This window comes from Anabrus simplex, chromosome 1, assembly GCF_040414725.1.
Source record: "Anabrus simplex isolate iqAnaSimp1 chromosome 1, ASM4041472v1, whole genome shotgun sequence".
In the NCBI taxonomy this organism is placed as follows: domain Eukaryota; kingdom Metazoa; phylum Arthropoda; class Insecta; order Orthoptera; family Tettigoniidae; genus Anabrus; species Anabrus simplex.
Genome location: NC_090265.1, coordinates 193,185,284 through 193,206,478, shown reverse-complemented (window position 1 = coordinate 193,206,478; position 21,195 = coordinate 193,185,284). Strand labels below are relative to the sequence as shown.

The following is a 21,195-nucleotide window of genomic DNA, read 5'->3' as shown; positions in this document are numbered from 1 at the left end:
GGAGGCAGGACAGGTTTTTCTCCGGATACTTTGGTTTTCCCTGTCATCATTCATTCCAACAACGCTGTCCAATATCATTTAAATTCATTTGTCATTCATTAATCATTGCCCCAGAGGAGTGCGACAGGCTTCGGCAGCCGGCACAATTCCTATCCTCGCCGCTAGATGGGGGCTTTATTAATTCCATTCCTGACCCGGTCGATTGACTGGAAACAGCGTGTAGATTTTCAATGTACTTATTCTGATCATAAACCGATCATTTTTAATCTTTCCTGGGTTCGTTTTCAAGAGTCATCTTTTCCTTCGGAGAACATTCTTAGATTACAGTAGATTCTCCTGGCACATAAATAAAAATTTAAACACATTTGAAATAAATGATAGGAATGAGATTGACCATCCAATTGTTCACCTCTATAATAAGGTTAATAATGCATGGAAGTATGTCATTCGTATCGCCACTAATCCTACACACTTGCCTACGCGCGACATGGGGGCTGGTCACATTGTCAACAATGACAATGGCAGCAGATGTAATTTACCGCAAAGTAGCGTTCTTGCATCTTGCTGTGGGATCCAGCAATAATAATAATAATAATAATAATAATAATAATAATAATAATAATAATAATAATAATAATAATAATAATAATAATAAAAATAATAATAATGATGATGATGTTCTGGACCGTCGTCAAATGTGCAGACCGTGCTGGAAACGGGTCCTGGATGGGTAATGACTAAGAATGCAGTCCGGCCGCGGATTCAGTACCGCCAAGGCAGCCAAGACGACACCACGCTGGATCTTCTGAAGGATTTAGTCTGTATTAAAAATGCTTATAGGAAAAGATGGCCAAGATTTAGTGTCCCAACTGACCGGGTGGAATACCTGGACCTAGCCTGGGAAGTACGAAATCGATTGCTGGAAAGAAAGATTGAAAAATGGGAGGAAACTTGCCGTAATCTATTAGAAAACGAGTCAGATCATGAATTTTGGCGGATTCTCTCAGAAAACGAGTCAGATCGCGAATTTTGGCGGATTATATATAAAACAATAAGCATTCAGTTATAAATATCAGTATAATACCATAGCGAAGCACGGGTATCTTGCTAGTCTTGATATATTTTAACTATGGTATGGCCAGTTACTATGGACATCTGACGAGAAGGTGCGTACATGCGGGGTAAGGGGTGCGGAGGGTAAGCATGGCTGTTGCGCATGCGCCAATCTCAAGTCTCAAAGCCGGACAAGAAACATTGGTTCTGTCTGCGATGATTCATGTGAACTAAGGTGCTACTGTGAAGTTTCAAATTGAGCTTTAGTTACACATTCACTGTAAGTACTGCATAATGAACAGTTTAATAAGAAACATGCATCTCTTTCAGAGAACTCGCACTGTTCATCACAACTAATGTTTGTGGCTTAGTGTAGTATCTGTTACTTGTGCTGTACCTACAAGCTGCTGCAACTTCTCGTGAGATGCAGATAGCAAATGTGGTATTCAGCAGAGCTAAATCTGCCAGCAACATGAAAATTATAACTACACTATATCACCATCAGTTTCCCGAAACTCAAAGGTATTTCACAAATAACACAGTTTACAATGAAATACCAAGAGCAGTCAATTAATAAGACAGTTAAATGCAATATTTTATGGTGAACTGCATCTTATTACAGCAATCAAAATGCACCAAGAGATGACAAAAGGGCAATTGCTAAGGGTCAAAGCTTCCATTATGTAGACACAACGAAAGTGTAAGTAGATTTCAGTATCCTCCATTACTTTTCTCATATGTCCTTTATCATTTGTGTTTTTAGTCTTAGTAGTCTAGTCATACCATTACCTAGCTAATCAAATATCTATCTAAGTAGGTACAACATACTGTACATTTAATTAAAGCATAAAGACCGAACATTAAAACTGTATGCAATAATCTGTTCATAATACAGCTAAAGAAGCATCATAAACTAAATACAGGTACTTATGTTTACTTTCTTCTCTCAATAATTTCTACTGCCTATCTAAATTATTCAGAATTACATAAACAGGGAACATACCACTACACCCTTGACTAACAATTATACTACAATTCTTGTCTACTCATTATTCATTAAATCCAAATCTGTTAATAGTTCAAATGCTTAAAGCCAAAACATAGTTTATTACAACCTGAATAAAAATCCATTATAATTACACTGTGTTCACATAACAAAGTACATAAATCTGCAATAACAATTCAAGGAGAATATACAAATGTGGATCAAATATCCATAAGAATTTTGAAAATGTTACGGTCTACTTTAAAGCTCGTTAGTATGACAACAGTGTACAGTTGGTAGGACTGGTTAGGGGCACTACACCACATGCCTGCTTCTGCAGTCACTTCTCTTATTGTTATCATGAAGAATGAAAAGGACGTGCATGTATCTGTTGTAATGCATAATGAAGATGTTAAACCTGCAACAATCTTGCATCAATTACATGCACAGTTCAGTTCTAATGCACTTTCGAAGCCTCAAACTTACTGGTGCAAGTGGCACAAGTTCTTTCACGAAGATTGGGCAGTAATTTCAGTCACGCATGTTGTCTCAGAACCGACATTATGTTACAGATATTTTGAGAGTTAAAGACCTTCTTCATGATAATAAAGAATATGTTTTCATGAAATTAATGCAGCAAGTGGTATAAATAATCAGATAATCATTAAATAGGAGTTGGGTTTATACAGAGTCATGAGGTGGGTGCCAAGAATTTTTAATGCAAATCAAAAAGCTGTAAGAACTGAAATTTCTAATAAGATTCTTAGATCACTTCAAAACTAAAATAGAACAATTGTTGCTGCACATTATGATGTGTAATGAAACACAGATACACCACTATATCCCTGAAAGGAAGAGGTGAATTATGAAGGTGCATGCAAAGGGAAAAAGAGCTACAGTGAAGGAAAATCAGTTTGTATGGCCAGTAAGGTTCCCCTGATTGGCTTTTGGGATACTAAAAGTATTGTGTATGTTGACTTTCTACTTAAATGATGAACTGTCAATGCTTCCTACTATTATGAACTCTTGAACAAGGTTAGAGAGGCCTACTATTTCCAGAGATGCAAAATTGTTTCCATTGTTGGATGCGCTAGCGAGTGGTTACCTTAGTGATAAAATATAATATCCAAATTTATAATGTCCAATAATGGACCAACTATATTGGTATTATAAATTTACTCATTCAGAACAAATATTTCCCTATGGGAATCAAAATATTTATCATCCATCATCTGGCCAGGTAGGCATCAATTATTGAAATGAGACAAAGTGTCTCATAGTGCCTTGGCACTGCCAGTGGCTCCAAGTAGCCTATGCAGTGGCCTCCACGGTATGCACTAGCCATGTGTGGGTATGCTATTTACCAACTGATGAGCCCAACTTGGCACACTGGAGCAAAACCCTGGCAACCAGGAATGAGTCAGCTGGAAAATTTATAATGTCAAATAATGGACCAACTATATTGGTATTAAGTGGTATGTTCCGAGATGTCAGTGGAGAGATGGCATGAAATGACATTTTTTACGCCCATCAAGAACACTTTATAATCTCCTATCTCTTCCTCCTGCCCAAAATTCATTAACACCTAACATATCCAGGTGCATCTTCTTTACTGACTCAGCCAGTTGTACTTTCCTTCTTCCATAAGCCAATATTGATAACTCCCAACTGAATTTCATTTATTTTGCCAATTTATTTCCAAGAAGGGTGTGGATGAGGAGGAAGATGGTAAGTTTTATGAAGGTGGGTGATCCAGAGCTGTCCAGTGTACCATCCAGTTGATTTTCATAGCAGCAGCAGTGTGGGTCATAGTACTATCGTGAAGAAGCCTGACTGCAGATCACAGTCAATCACTACTGCATTTAGGGCAGTTGCCCAGGTGGCAGATTCCCTTATCTGTTGTTTTCCTAGCCTTTTCTTAAATGATTGCAAAGAAATTGGAAATTTATTGAACATCTCCCTTGGTAAGTTATTCCAATCCCTAACTCCCCTTCTTATAAATTAATTTTTGCCCCAATTTGTACTCTTGAATTCCAGCTTTATCTTCATATTGTGATCATTCCTACTTTTAAAGACACCACTCAAACTTATTTGTCTACTAATGTCATTCCACACCATCTCTCCACTGACAGCTCGGAACATGCCACTTAAATACAAAGTATGTTATAAGTGTTATTTTTAATATCCACCTATTCAATACAAAGAGATCTAGTAAATTAAGAATTAAATCTTATCATAAAAAGTTACAACGGACATGTTTCAATACAAAGAGATCTAGTAAATTAAGAATTAAATCTTATCATAAAAAGTTACAACGGACATGTTTCGCCCATATTAAGGGCATCATCAGCCTCAAACTCAAACCTTCAAGCCAGTGAAATAAGACCATAAACAACTGAACAGCTACTTAAGAAGACTGTTGTCTTATCTTAACATACAAAATTAACATCTTTAATAGTCTATCAGCTTTACTTTTTCTTATCCTCCAATAGGAGTATACAAGGAAACACATTTCTATTTCATTATAAAGATTGAACTGTTTATTGCTCTACCCTCAACAGGTTTTGGGCACACTGACTCAGCACTCCGGAGAGTGTAATCTTGTGAACTTGTGACATACAGCTTGATACTACGATTTTAACCAAGAACATTCTAATAATTTTATGTTAGACAAACACCTATATTGATATCCTATTTTATGATTTTTAAGAACAATCGAGATTCTGATTATTCACCTTACAGGTTTGAGTTTGAGAGAGTGGAGAGTGGGAATCAACTTAATGGGCTGGGGTGAAAAAGGAGTTGAGTTCTTTTTATGAGGATACTTATATCTAAAAAACTGAAGATGTTAGAGGCATGAACATTTGTATTTGGAATCTTCTTTCAAAGTAAAGAAATACATGTTCTTTTGTCTTTGGAAAATCCACTTAAGGGGGGTGAATGAATTGAAAAATTAGTTGAATTCTTTGTGAGAGGATACTTTTATAACAAAAACTAAAAATATTAAAGACGTGAAAATTGGTATTGGAATCTCCTTTAAAAATAAAGAAACACGCCCTTTTGGGGAGGGGGGAATCAACTTAACGGGTAGGAAGGGGGGTGAAAAAGGAGTTGAATTACTTTTATGAGTATACTTATATCTAAAAAACTGAAGATATTACAGACGTGAAAATTAGTACTTGGAATCTCCTTTAAAAATGAAGAAATACGCATTTGTTTTTTTTTTCTTCGGAAAATTGGCATAAGGGGTGTGGGGTTGAAAATAAGTAAATAAGGAATTGAAATATCTTTATTCCACTAAGTGCTATTATTTTACCTTTTTGTTCAACAGATTCTTTTTATGGTGTCTGTATTTAGTCTACTCTTGATTTTGCCTTTCTCTTTATTCTTTTTAAAAAATGATTTATGTCACTAAATTGTACATCTGATTCCCACCCCTTCTTCAAATGCTCTCTTTTTGTCACGATTTGATATTTTACTTTAAGATGTTGAGGCAGTGGGCTATTTAATAAAGAACCTATCTTCTCTTTTCTGCTAGATGTGAAGGGTTTTATTTTGTAGAGTTTTATTTATACTAACACTGCCTTCAGTTTACAGAAATATAATTTATGTTGTGTAGGTATACAGCAAAAGGCTAATTTTCATTGATCAAAAACCCTAGGAGAGTATCAGTTCAATGTCTGTCTGTCTGTCTGTCTGTCTGTCTGTCTGTCTGTCTGTCTGTCTGTCTGTCTGTCTGTCTGTCTGTCTGTCTGTCTGTCTGTCTGTATAAGGGCTGCAAATAAAGCAGTGGCAATATTGATAGAACACAATATTTAATGAACTAACAACTACAATCGCATTACATTCCTTGAATGTAGTCACCTACAAAGTCAAATGTCAGGAAGCCATTGGGGATCATTGGCAAAATGTTCTGTGTTGATGACAGCGACAGAGCACCTTACTGCGTGGAGTACAGATGCCATAGCAGGAAATCAGCAACCTTGGAGAGGTTCCTTCAACTTTGGAAACAGGTCAAAGTCACGACGAATCACATCTGGTGAGTACGGAGGGTGTTCCAAGACCTCTTAATACCACCGTTGCAATATGAGCATGACATTGTTCGTGACATGACAATGTGTGCAAGACGACAAGGTGATTATATCACAATAAATGTGGATGTTTGTGCTGCATAGCTAGATGCAGACGTTGCTCCAGAAATCAGCAATAGTAGTCACTGTTGATGGTTTGTCCCGCAGACACAGCATGTGTAAGAATAACACCCTTGTAGTCATATGCCACAATCAGCATGCGCTTCAACGAACTGGGTTCCTGTCAAAATTTCTGTGGACGGAGTGAAACCAGGTGACGCCCTTCATTCGAATGATGCTTTAATTTCTGGCTCATAGGCTCATGCCCACCTCTCATCAATGGTGACAATACGTTGCAGAGAAGTGTCTCCTTCGTTGCAGTATCTGTCCACGTGGATGCCAGACAGTGCATACTGGTGCCATTTCTGTACGTTGGTGAGTTCATGTGGAATCCAACAAGATGCAATTTTCCTCATGTTAAGACAATTCGTCAGTATGTGCCACACTGTCTGATGACTGAGACCAAGCTCTATGGATAATTTCCAGATAATCCATCAATGGTCTATGGAAACAAGACCACTCACCATATCAATCTAATCTTGAGGCATGGACGGCCGACTTGTGCGATGCATATCTGCAGTTTCATTCCAACCTGCACAAAATGCTCTGACCCATCATACAACAATCCTATACAGTAATGCATTCTCACCACAGGCTTCACATAATCCTCAATATCATTCTGATGCATTTTTACCATGGGCAACCTCAATTTTAATCCACAAACACTGATCACCTTTTGAAAACATGCTTTAGAGTGGTGAAATCGATACTCTTCACTTCAATGCCACGCACTAACAATGCTCCCAACTGGATGCCTGTCAAATGCACACTACACATCGACAACAGTGCCACCTGACCGCTCCTATATCCTATTTGCGCAAGCCCAATCTACCTGTTGATAAACTTAACCGCAATAGGAAATTTGATTTGATCATATTCACAGGCCATATGCATTAGTATGTTCTGAAGAAATGATTAGCACTTGAACCATGTCGACCCTCAGGTTCAAGGTCTAGATCGATATCTCGGCACACCACCACGAACTGGTAAAATGTGCCTGCGGCTCTTGTTGTCACTATAAACTGAAGGTTATGGATCAGTGTGACTTGAGCAGATGTATGCAAGAACCGTATCGTCAAATAAGTGAGTTTGAATAAGGGCTCATTATTGGCATGAGAAAACGTGATGCATCCATCCGGAAAATTGCTGCTCATGTGGGACGAAGTGTGTCTGCAGCGCAACGGGTGTGTACAGAACGGTTCACAGAAGGCCGAAGAACACAATGAGATGGGTCTGGTCACACCACACAGACGACCATGCGAGAAGATCGACACCTCATCCGAGTGGCATTGCAAGAGAGATCTGCGTCCTCTTCGGGTCTGGTGCAACAGTAGAACAGTTTAACACATCGTACATCATACAGTCTATTGTCATTTATTACGGCCTGGGTTATCAGCGCATTGTCCACTTCTCTACCTACCTTTGACTAATGTGCATAAACATGCTAGACTGCGATGGTGTTTGGAACGAGGTCACTGGGGACAGGAATGTCAGCAGATAGTGTTTATGGATGAATCCAGGTTCTGTTTGTTTGAAAAGGATGGCTGCATTTTGGTTCGCCGTGGACAGGGGCAGAGGCATCACACTGATTGCATTCTCACAAGACATACAGACCCAACTCAAGGCCTTATGGTGTGCGGTGCTATTGGGTACAACCACAAATCACAGTTGGTGCGTGTCTAGGGCACATTGACCAGTTTGACCTATGTGAATGACATCCTGTAAACCGTAGCCATACCCTTTCTGCACAACGCTCCAGACACCAAATCTGAGCAGGACAATGCGCGACCACATGTTGCTGCATGGACATGTGCCTTCTTGTTGTCAAAGGATGTCAGACTGTTGCCCTGGCCTGCCCGATCACTGGACTTGTCACCAATCAAAAATGTGTTGGATATGGTAAAATGACGGGTGTGGCACTGTGACCCAATGCCAACCACCAAAGATGAACTGTGGAGCCAGGTGAATGCAACATGAATGGCTATACCCCAGGACACCATTCGCGCCTTATACACGTCGATGCCATCACACATGGGCCAAGTTATCAGTGCCCATGGACGACCCTGTGCCTACTAGGCAACAGGACACATGCTGAACCTAGGTGACTGAATTGTTAATCATTTCTGCAGAACATACTAATGAACATGTTCTGTGAATATGAACATCCTATCTCTAGTCTTTCAAGGTGTTCTGTTTTTTTGTGAGCATGAGTATGTGTATGTACGTATGTTTGTATGGATGAGGAGGTACTAAAAAATTACCGGAATAACATTGCCGTGAGCGAAGCTTGTGTAGTATGCATTTCTGCCTCTGGGCGTGTATAACACAACTCATTGTCAGTTCAGTGTTGCCTGTGTTGTCAACCTGGCTTGTTCTGTTCATCTGTAGTGATTGTTGTGACAGCTGTTTTGTTCTTGTTTCATTTTTTATGACAGGAAGTTTAAGCAACCAACGTGCAAACCTTTTATTGAGAAGTTTTAAGAAGATTGTGCAACAGTGTTCATAAAGAAAGACCCGATTTGTGGCAGACAGGAGACTAGTTCATCCACCACGACAGCGCACCTGCACATACAGTCATTTCTGTCAGACAGTTCTGGGCTAAAAATGGCACGGTTCCACTGCCTCAAGCCTTACCTGGCTCTGTGCGACTTTTTCTTATTTCCACGCATGAAAAGGGGCATGAAAGGACACCTATTTGACAACATTGAAGAGGTCAAGAAAAAACAAACAAGGAGCTGTCAGCCATTTCTAAAGATGACTACAAAAAATGTTTCAAAGAGTGGAAGCACCAAAGGGACAAATGTATTAGTTGTAATGGAGAACATTTTGAAGGGGATAAGGTTGTTTTGTAAACAAATTTGAAAATATACAGCTTTTAAAAAATAATTCCAGATATTTTTGGATACCCCCTCGTATGTATTTGAACATCACGTAAAACAACAGGACTCCCTTTTATGAAGCTCAGAATACATTTTACAATTGTATTAACTTAGATTCTGGGCTAATGGACATTGCCATATTCATACGAGAAAGAGGGGTGCTAAAAAGAAAACTAAAATGGCCTTTGCCCAAATTTTTGGAAGTGGTCAGTTTTGGAAAAATTTGAAACAGAAGTTACTTTCAATTTAATTTAAAACATATCATTATCACTTTTTCTTTGACTGAGATAGTGAATAACCATCTGGTCCAGGAAGGAGGAAGATTTCTTAGTTGCAATGGTATATATTTTTGTGGCTGATGTTTTCTACTTCATCTCCTGACAAATAAGGAGGGATGTTATGGCTATGGCTTTACACCTTACCCATGTGAATGTACCCCATGTACAAAGGGATATCTATACCATAGATGAGGATCATAAGGGATGCTTGGAAGTAGATAGCATTCACCTTCATGTTTTTCTCCATCTTACGTATTGGCAACTTTCCTGTATAAGTGAATTGGAAGGCAACCATGAAGCCCTTTAGAAAAGTGCTTTGGCAGTGATAAACTAAGTTCCTGCACCCCTCAGTATCAGTATTATGGTATGCAATCCACCAGATGGGACCATCAACAATCAGATGTGTGTACACTTTGTCCATTGTGACCACAGTCTTTCATTTTGACCCCATCAGTGTCTTAATAAAATTCTCCACAGTTGGTCTTGCATTTAGACAATGTAGTGGAGGTGGTGTATCTGAACCTTCCAAACGCACCACAGCCTGAGACAGTTATTGATGGTCACATTCATAGTGGAAGGAGAGACATGTACCAACCTGGCCATCTTATGTTAGGTTGGTGAATCTTTCTGGTATAACATTCACTGCTTGTCTTGAATCACGACAGGTAACATTATCACTGGTATCCCTTTATGAAAGCCTTTTAGGGCAATAATACCAATGGTCCCCTGTTATGTGCATTGAGGCACTATACCTTTCACAGTGGTGGTTTACCTGATGGTAAATTATTCTCCTGACAATGTTTCAGTTATATAAGAAATATGCTTGGAAAGGGTCCATAATGTACTATTCCAAATAATGGTTAATTTTTGGCACCATTTTGCAGCTACATGAACTTACTAGATGAAACAAGACTAATATAAATTGCTGCACCATCACTCCAGCTCAGTCTCACAGATAGCAGTGGCATTGCAAAGTATTTGTGATACATCCCAAATGAACTTCTGTGTCCTCCGAGAGTAGCTAAACTTCCTGCTGAGTTCTCTGTGTGGTTCATATACAGCAATGATAGCCAACCAATAGCCCACAGATTTTCAGTAGATTGTAGAAATTCTTACTATGTTGTATACATTGCAAGCAGCTATACATGCAGAGCAGCATTTTCTTCACTGAAGCAAGTAAAATGTAAGATCAGAAATAGACTTCCAGATTCCGTGTTATCACATATTTGAGTAGCATCCTCACAATTAGAAGTGAATTTTAAATCGTTGGTTTTCCCCATATTCAGAAACTGCATATTCTCATTAAATCATGTGTGTAGGAGTATATTGGTAACTGTTTAAGGACAATACAACTACATTTCACAAGATTTCTGTGTTCATTTCGTACCTTAGTTCTATTTTGTGGTGAATAATGGCAAGTTTCCTTTGTTTATCTACTTGTATTTGACCAAGCAAGTGGCTGTGTGGTCTGGTACACGCAGCTATCAGCTTGCATTCAGGATAAAGTGGGTTTGAACCTCACTCTCAGCAGCCCTGAAAATGGTTTTCTGTGGTTTCCCATTTTCACAGCAAGCAAATACTGGGGCTGTACCTAAATGAAGGCCATGGTCACTTCCTTCCCATTCCTGGTCCTTTCCTATCCCATCATTGCTATAAGACTTATCTGTGTTGGTGCAATGTAAAATAGACTGTACAAAAAAAAAAAAAAAAAAACTTGTATTTTTCCTTCCACAAGGATAAAACAAAAATTAATGCATGATCTGCCCCCTGATGGATTTCTCAAATGTGGCCCACAGTAGGTATTACGTTGGCCAGCACTGATCTACAGTACAGACTGAGAATGTTTTAAAAGTTGTTCTGAACAACAGTCAAAGATCTGAAGCACTCGTCTATTCATTGTTCTTTGAGTCAACAGTCCATAGACTGGTTTGATGCAGCCCTCCATATGCTGATCTTTCCATTTCTACATAACTACTACATCCTATATTTGCTCTAATCTGCTTGTCATATTCATACCTTGGTCTACCCTCATCATTATTTCCACCTACACTTCCCTCAAAAACCAAATGAACAAGTTCTGGGTGTCTTAAGATTTGTTCTATCTTTCTATCTCTTCTTCTTGTCAAATTTGCCAATCAATCTCCTCTCATCAACTCTGCTCATTATCTCTTCATTTGTGATTCAATCTATTCATCTCACCTTCAGCATTCTTCTGTAACACCACATTTCAAAAGCTTCTATTCTCTTTCTTTCTGAGCTAGTTATCGTCAATGTTTCACTTCCATACAACGCCATGCTCCAGCCGACAGTCTTCGAAAACCTCTTTCTAATTTCTATATCAATGTTTGAAGTTAGCAAATTTATTTTCTTTAAGAAAAGCCTTCCTTGTTTGTGCTAATCTGTATTTTATGTCCTTCTAACTTCTGCCATCATTAGTTATTTCACTACCCAAGTAACAATATTCATCTACTTCCTTTACGACTTCCTTTCCTAATCTAATATTACCCACATCACCTGACTTCATTTGACTGCACTCCATTAATTTTGTTTTGGACTTATTTATTTTCATCTTGTGCTCCTTCTCCAAGTCTTTGTCCATACCATTCATCAATTTCTTCAGATCTTCTGCAGACTCAGATAAAATAATATTATCAGCAAATCTCAGGGTTTTGATTTCCTCTCCTTGGATTGTGATTCACTTTCCAAATTCCTCCTTGATTTCCTTTACTGCCTGTTCTATATAACTTAAACACTGAAAACGAGGGGTGAGGGGGGAGGGGGACAAACTGTAGCCTGGCCTCACTCCTTTCTCCATTGCTGCTTCTTTTTCAAAGCCCTCAATTCTTATTACTGCAGACTGAATTTTGTACAGATGGTAAATAACTCTCTTTTCTTGGTATCTAATCCTGATCACCTTCAGAATCTCAAATAGCTTGGTCCAGTCAACATTATTGAATACCTTTTCTAGATCGATGAAAGTCATATACTGGGCTCTCCTTCTTAATTCAGTCCTCTAACATCAGACGTAAAGTCAGCATTGCTTCACGTGTTCCTACGTTTTTCTGAAGCCAAATTGATCTTCCTCCATCTCAGTTTCAACTTGACTTTCCATTCTTCTGTAAATAATATGTGTTAAAATTTTGCATGTGTGAGATACCAGTACTAAACTAATGGTGTGGTAGTTTTCACTCTTGTAAGCATCTGTTTACTTGCCAATAGTTATAACAACATTCTGCCTAAAATCAGATGGCACTTCTCCTGTAACATACATTTTACACATTAAATGGAATAACCCTTCCATGCTGGTCTCTCCTAAGGCAGTTGGTAATTCTAATCAGTGCAGAATTCAACCAGCCAACTTCCTCTTTCATTTTTTTGTCCCTGTCCAAATTCTCCTACTGAATTACCTTCTCTTCCTTGGCCTACCACTGCATTCCAGTCTCCCATTACATTCTCATCATCTCTTACACATTGTATTAAATATTCTCTCTCTTCATATATTCTTTTGATTTCTTCATCATCTGCTGAACTACTGTAGTAGGCATATAGACCTGCACTATTGTGGTGGGCATTGGCTATGCTGGTTTTAGTAACTTATCTGCTGCCTTATTTTCTTATTCATTATTAAACAAACTCCTACATTTCCCCTGTTTGATTTTGTGTTGATAATTCTGTAGTTGCCTGACCAAAAATCCTGCTCTTCCTGCCAACATACTTCACTTGCACCAACTACATCTTGCCTTGGTCCATCCATTTCCCTTTTCAGATTCTTTAACCTACCACGATCCTAGAAATCCAAATGGGGGACTATTTTACCTCTAGAATATTTTACTCGGGAGGGAGCCATGATCAGTACATCATTCATACAGAGAGAGCTGCATGTCATTGTGAGTTAGTTACAGCTGTAGTTTCCCATTGCTTTCAGCTGTGTAGCAATATCAACACAGCAAAACCATCGTCATAATTTTCATTTTGCCTGGTCCAGCTCCTGCCAGGTTGGGGTGTTGATGGCACTTCTCCACCATTGACTGTTAAGTATTATTACAAAGCCATATCAGTCAATCATCTAGAATGCCACCCTTGCGCCTTCCAAAAGGCTGCTACCCTCCTTTTGATGAAGCATTCGTTAGTCTGGTTTCTTCACAAATACCCATCCAATATGATTGCACGTACAGCTCGGCTATCTGCTTCACTGGGACATACAAGTCTCCTCACCACGGCAACATTTGTCTGAGTTTGTGGACTTTTAAGAGTACACAAGAGCATTGTCAGGAAGCACTTTTCAGTGCTAATTCTCTTGTTCCAGGCATTATTGTTTCAGGCACCAATAGGATGGCAGACAACAGTGTGGGCAGGCAGGGGGAGTTGGAGTATGTAGTGGACACAAATCTACACTTCTATTGATGTTTCAATCACTATGATAACTTAACCCCTCAGCGTCGCAGCCATTTAAAGAGCTTCCTATCCCACGGCCGGATGAGATTTCAACTACGCGCGACTGAAATACATTAATTCACTTAAAGCATTACTACATGTATAAGAGTAGCCCGATATTCACGAAATTTGGAATTCCTTATGATAGAACTATGTGCGTGCAGATAATTACATAATTGTTTCACATTTTCTTAGTAATTTAGTTTTGTGTGATAGAGTTCGAAGCACTCTTCGAGATAGAGACCCAAGTCACACTCCTGGCAGCAGTACACCGACGTCTTCTTTTTGCCGTGTTTTGAACACACAACACAACGTCTCTGAGGTTTGGATTTCTCACTTGTGGGTGCTAATTTCCTGATAAAATGTCTTTCCTGCAACCTTGGAACTGTATTATCTGATGCGCGCCGGCCTTGAATATTTCGTTCCCCGCCCGAGCGAGCGTATTTTGTAAACAAACCTTCCATCAGCTGAACCCGATAAGATAACTGCTCAATGTTTGTCCCTGTGACTTGTCTGAATATTATTAGAGAATTTAGGAATCAGAATTCACTGTTGAAAACTTCCTTTTGACCTGTATAATTATCTATAGTCTCCTACACGAAATTTCCAAGTACTGGTTCTTCCTCATCGTCACTCTCATCATTTACCACTGCATCTGTCACAGCCACATCATCTATTTCATTATCACTGCTGCTAATATCGTCACTACTACTTACGAATAAACTTTCATCTGAATTATACAATATTTCAAGCACGTTACTATCAGTCAAACCACGGCTGGAGCTAGCCATTGAGCGCGGCACGTCACACGGACTGACGAAGCTGCAGCGAGAATGAAAGTGGCAGGACGAAACTGAATGAGGGGAATAACAAACCAACTCGATACATATTTCAGATAAAAGGTCGAGACATCATCTTTCAAACGAGATATATACCATGAACAACTGGTTCTCGTATCGTATGACAGAAAGCAGCACTAACTGATGCCTACACAAAGCGCTCGCGGAGAGTTACGAAAATATTACAAGCCGAGAAATAAAGACAAAATATAATAAATAAACCGCTCTCTTAATGTATAATTAGAGCAAAGAACATCGCGCGGAAAGACAAACTTCTCAGATCTTCATTTCTTTATTTTATTCTGTGGGAAAGAATGAAGCAAACAGACTTTAAAAAAAGCAAGAGATTAGTGCTCAGACTTACTTGACAAATAATTATCCTTGCAAAAACAACTACATTTTAACGATTTTCAATTCTCATTTACAACACTGATAAACCCGAAAATGTCTTCTTGAGAACAAAATAACTTGCATATCCATAACTACAAAACTCTTCGCGCTATAGCCGTAAATGCAAAACCATGTATGGGTCTATACCACGTATAAAGGTCGGCGGCTACGGAAGAAAAGAGGGTCTATACCACGTATAGAGGTCGGCGCTGAGGGTTTAAAGGAAACACATTATGTCACTCTTGTCTGTCACTGATAAAAATTTGCAAGTAAGTGCAATGCTGTTTGTCATTCTTTAGACTTCTTATGCACAGCTGGTCTAGATAATTGTTTGCAGTGGATATAATTTAGAATAATATTTTTATTAATTAAAATATTCAGTTTTAAGCAGTTTATGTAAATTCAAAAGTGTGTTTTATACGGACAGATTACTGAACTGGGTCATTACATTATATTAACCTGAAAGTATAGATCTACCAGTATTTGAAAGTTGTGAGTTACTTACCGCTCTCACATGGAAGACTGCAACATCATCTAAATAGGGACTTAGTGATAATCTATAGATTTCTGCTGCTGGAACCCGGTATTTAATTTGCAATGTGCGCTGGTCCAGTATCAACATGGAACTCGTTGAAAGCACAAACAAGATTGGCACAAACTGAAAAGATAGTATTCATTTTATATATGTACAAAAAACAGAATTTCTTTTTCAGCAGCCTTTACAGGTTTGTACAAACACATAATATACCATGGTATTTGTACTTTGCTTATTTTAGAAAAGAGAAATATACTGTATACCTCAACAAGTGTTTTTAGAACCATGGGTCTGACTTTCTGATGTCTTAGATTCTAATCATTCATGTTTGTACAGTAGTATTGGGAAAAATAAACATGATCAACTCACAATTTCACATTCTTGAATAAAGACTCATAAAATGTAAACAAATTCTCTACTGCACCTATCTTCAAAATGCAAACCGGCGAGATGCACAAATGAATCTTTGCACCACATCACGTGTGCTCTGTACTCTTATCAGGCCACAAAGTTACTCATTTGGTAAATGGTCCCACTCTTCTATTGCAGCACTAGTGAATTTCCAAAGAGTAGCAAGTGGGGTTTGATGTCATGAATTGCCACTGCCATGTCCCATGCATGCTGAATATTGCATTTATGTCTGGAAACTGTACAAGGCTGATATCATGTCCTTGAAAATAATTCTTTTAAGAAGAAGTACAACAATTTTTAAAGTCTTGAACATGATATCTCCATCATAAAATGGATGCAGGTCCTAAGTGTTGGCCTTATTGTTGGATTATGCCTGCATTTCCTCCATACTCTGTTATGTATGGTGTCAGGTTATGAACCAATTCAGATCTCATAACTGAATATCATAGTGTTTCATTCTTGAATAGTCTGATATTGAGCAAGGGCCTAATTCTTTTCATTCTCATTTATATCATGCCAGAAGTAGAACTGCATGTACAAAAAAATATCTACAGAAAATAAATAAAAATAGTGCACCAAAGGTTCACATTGTGGTGCACCAGAAATTAGCAATGTCGAGTGTGTTTCTTGTTGCCTCAAGCAGCTCTTTCTCAGTACATGTGGCAGGACAAAGATGACATTCTATCAGATGGGCCTTAGTCTGCACTTCACCACAGCTACACAAAACAGAATCCACCAAATATCCCCACTTCTGCAGATTAATTTTGCACCTAGTAATACCCGAGCACAGCCTATTTAGAGATCCTCAAGTTGTCCAGTACTCCATATGTCCAGCTGGTAATTTTTCACGAGGTGTTTTCCATCACCCAAGATGCTACCAGATGAATGGAGAATTGCTACAATAATCCCAGTGCACAAAACAAAGGGTAATAAACATCAAGTGGACAATTATAGACCTATCAGCTTAACATGAGCTATGAGTAAACTCTGGAAAAACATGTCTTCTGATTACATTAGATTGTTTTAACTACTTGCTTTACATCGCAGCAACATAAGTACGCCCTACGGTGACAATCGGATAGGAAAGAGCTAGAAACCCACTATCTGTCGAATACAAGCTCACAGCTGCATGACCCTAACTGCATGGCCAACTTGCCCAGTTACTTATACTGTACTAGACATGTTTGTGAATTTATTAACTGGTTTGTTACTGTTTGGATTTAGTAAAGGTTATTCCAGTAAAGCTCAACTTGCAGGATTCCAGAAAGATATAGCAGATATTTTAGATTCAGAAGGTCAAATTGACAGTATCCCTATTAATATATACACACTGGTATCAGACCAGTTTCATAATGATGTAGTTTAGTATTTTGGGACAAGCATTTTTTGTTGTAGATTGAGCGCTATGTTTGATAGGCTATTTCATGTTTGTGTACTCGTTCCTTTAAGTGCTTCTTTGTCCAGTCCATTTTTCATTATGATCTCACCCAGATACTTAAATTTTTCTACCCAGTTGATCTTCCTGTATTTTGTCTGGAGTTTTTCTGGGGCATCTTTGATGTTAGTCATTACTTTGGTTTTTCAAAAGATATTATTATTATTATTATGATTATTATGATTATTATTATTAAGCTCGCCTGATGGTCATGTTATCATTAAGGCAGTGAAGTCTAAATAGTCTGACACCATGGTTAGCCGGTTCAAGTCCTGTTGGTCGAAAAACTTTCACCATCAGAATGTTGCATGGCAGGGTAGGGGAGGTGGTGGCATACGTACAATTTATATTCACTAGATTGCGTGCCAAAAGCCTGGATTAAATTCCAAACCTCTCCACAGTGCTCATGTGGTGTGAGGGGATATGACACTGTTGATGGTGATTCGTCCGCTGGATGGGGATGTTAAGCCCTGAGCACTATTCGACAGAAGTAGGCAATGTGCCGGCACCAGGTCTCACCCTCTTCCTTCCTACTATAGAGCGTTCCAACCTTAAATTGCAGTACAGCAGTAATGGGATAATTCCGTCTCTTTCCTTCCCCCATGTTTTGCGGGTAGCGCTGTCCTACTCTAATGCAGCGGGTTTGCCAAATATCCGTAAACCAGAATGTAATCGGCTAAAATGGGTGAATATCGTGTTATGTACAGAATTTTAAGGTGCATTTGATGCCGTTAACAAAAAAATTATAAAAAATTAATTTAGTGTGAAAATGGTAATATAAGGGAAAGTTTCGAGAAATGCAAAATCTTCATTGCATAGAACTTATCATGTCATAACTCCTATTTTATATTCATTATATTCCTAATTTTCTCACTGATGGTAAAGAAACATTTCAGCTCGATGTAGATAAGTTTATTTTTAAATTTAAATGATAACAAAATGCAGTATATGCGTTTATTTTCAGTCTTCTTCAGGGAAATTTATGTGCAGGCACGAAAAAGTCAGTCGCTGGCCAGCGTCTTTCCTATTGAATTTGCATGGGGGGTCAAAGCGAGGCAAATGGTCTTCAGATATGGGAGTTATTTTTAAAACAATCCCGAAGTTCTTATCTTGCTCAATTCTTAATTTGTGACAGGAATAATATCTCCTTGAATTTTGGTTTCGCGCGTGACTCGGCTGGCTGTCTGTGTGGCTGGCTGAAGTGCCGGTAGTGATCTCCCAAACATGCGCTTTTAACATTTCCAGACAGTCACATGCAGTGCAGTGCTCATTTCGTCGGTAGTATGTACAATAGTGATTAAATACATATGTGTGACATATGTACAATTCTTGAGGGAAAGTGTATTTCGTTTGTGTGGTTCGTGAGTTCGTGCTCGTGCCTGGGGATCTAATTTTGAAGAAAAAGTGCAGAAGGATCATGGCGTGGTTAAAGCAAAGCAAACGGTCTTCGGATATGGAAGTTATTTTTAAATCATACCTCGAGTCCTTATCTCGTTATCTCTTAATTTATGACAGGGAGAACGTCTCGTTTGTTTACGTTTCGCGAGTGACTCGGCTGGCTGAGCCTTTAAATATATTGACAGCCGTGTGCAGTGGTGTTCATTTAATCAGTATTGATGGTTATGAATTTCATGTTTTTGGTCCGTATTGAACTGAGAATAATATATAAGTAATAATAATAATAACGTAAACGTTTCCACCTTTTCAATACTACAATATATTCACAAATTTACAAATTATACGGTACTAGTTTCGACCCATCTAGGGGTCATCATCAGCCGTATTGGAGTAAAGATCATTTGTGGCGAAATCCTAAGACAATGTTATTAAAAGAATAACAAGTGAAATGAGATGTTATGGTAATAGTTAATAATACAAGGAATATACATACTAAGGTTTTTAACAAAGTATGTATATTCCTTGTATTATTAACTATTACCATAACATCTCATTTCACTTGTTATTCTTTTAATAACATTGTCTTAGGATTTCGCCACAAATGATCTTTGCTCCAATACGGCTGATGATGACCCCTAGATGGGTCGAAACTAGTACCGTATAATTTGTAAATTTGTGAATATATTGTAGTATTGAAAAGGTGGAAACGTTTACGTTATTATTATTATTACTTATATATTATTTTTTTAATCAGTATTATAAGATTGATTAAATAAAGATCAGTTATATATATATTTAATGGCGTGTGGCCTCCGAAGAGGCCGAGTGCAGGTCTTTCGAGTTGACGCCGCATAAGCGACCTGCGCGTCTACAAGAATGGGGCCCTACCTGTGAGGAATTCTAATGCTGAAGACGACACACACATACCCAGCCCCCGAGCCATTGGAATTAACCAATGAAGGTCAAAATCCACGACCCGGCCGGGAATCGAACTCGGGGCCCTCTGGACCAAAGGCCAGCGCGCTGACCATTTAGCCATTGAGCCAGACAAGTTCAGTGATAAATGTATAGTTCTTGAGGGCAAGTGGATTGTGTTTGTTGTGTGTGTGTAGTCTGTGTAGTGTCAGTTCGTGCTCGTGCTTGTGCGAGGGGTTCTTAGTTCGAAGAAAAAGTGCAGAAGGATGTACAGTGGATCGTCAAATTAAAAAGAAACGTTCCGTAGGTAAACTCATGGGAAAAGAACGTAATATTATGAGTGTCCTGGATTATTTTTAAAAGACTATGAATATGAGCAGTGCAGTCAGTGAAACAGCTAAAGCTACAGGTTGTTCCGAAAGATGCTATAAGGAAGGAACACACACATGGTCATTTGCGAACTCTCGCAAAAAAAGCAAAAAAGAGAAGGACGGCAAAAAAATGCAAGGGAAATTAAATATGATGAAATTGTGCGAAGTGGAGTGCGTCGGGTGGTTCACTCTTTTTTATTTGCTAACATACCACCGACATTGAACATGATTTTGAGTCGGGTAAATGGAGAAGATTCTTTGCCACGATTTTCCAAAACTACGTTGTATCGCTTCTTACATTATATAGCCTTCCGTTATTTAAGACGGGGTAATAAAGCAGCTTTCGTTGAAACCGATGAAATTATTAATTGGAGGCACAGATATCTCAGGGAGATAAAATGTTTGAGGGCACAAATTAAAGCTATAATTTACACAGATGAATCGTGGGTAAATATTGGGCAGACAGTGACAAAAGAATGGAAGGATACGACAGTGAAAAGTGCACAGCAGGCCGCCACTGAAGGGGTGAGTTCGGGACTTAGGCCACCGAAAAGCCGAGGACCGTGATTTGCCTTAGTCCACGCGGGTAATGAACATGGTTTTGTTCCAAATGCTGAACTAATATTTTTATGCCATAAAAACATAAGAAATTGGGCAAATTACGTGAACGAAGTAAAGAAAAATGAACGAGATTTGTGGAAAGCAGACGAATTACAGAACGATGTTGACGATTAAAAGTTTTTAATACGACTTTCTTCATCGTCCGGATCATCCTCAAGTACATCTCCCGAACCCGGTTCATCCAAAGCGGGAACATCAGGCCTTGCAGAAATGATAGGTGTACGTCTAATGTCTGAGAGCAACGCCAGTGATTAAGGTATATTGTATTTATTTTACCATCCTAAAAATATTAATTTATGAATGAATGAACTTAAAATTACAAAATTACAAACGAAAAATGTCGAACTGTGACGCCCTGTTTGAGTCACACTCGAGCGAGATCTTCACGAGTCGATTTCGCAACAGCGCGCTCCATCTACGCTGTACTGCAATTTAAGGTTGGAACGCTCTATATCATATAT

At 38.6% G+C, this 21,195-nt stretch overlaps 1 protein-coding gene across 1 annotated transcript in view; it reads right to left on the bottom strand.

The window, feature by feature from the left end:
* Nucleotides 1-21,195, bottom strand: part of Myo95E (Myosin 95E) — a 503,326-nt gene that overhangs the window by 52,228 nt on the left and 429,903 nt on the right. Inside the window, exon 22 of the mRNA XM_067140340.2 lies at nt 15,554-15,706. Coding sequence (XP_066996441.1) covers nt 15,554-15,706 — 153 coding nt within the window. The remainder of the gene's footprint in view (nt 1-15,553; nt 15,707-21,195) is intronic.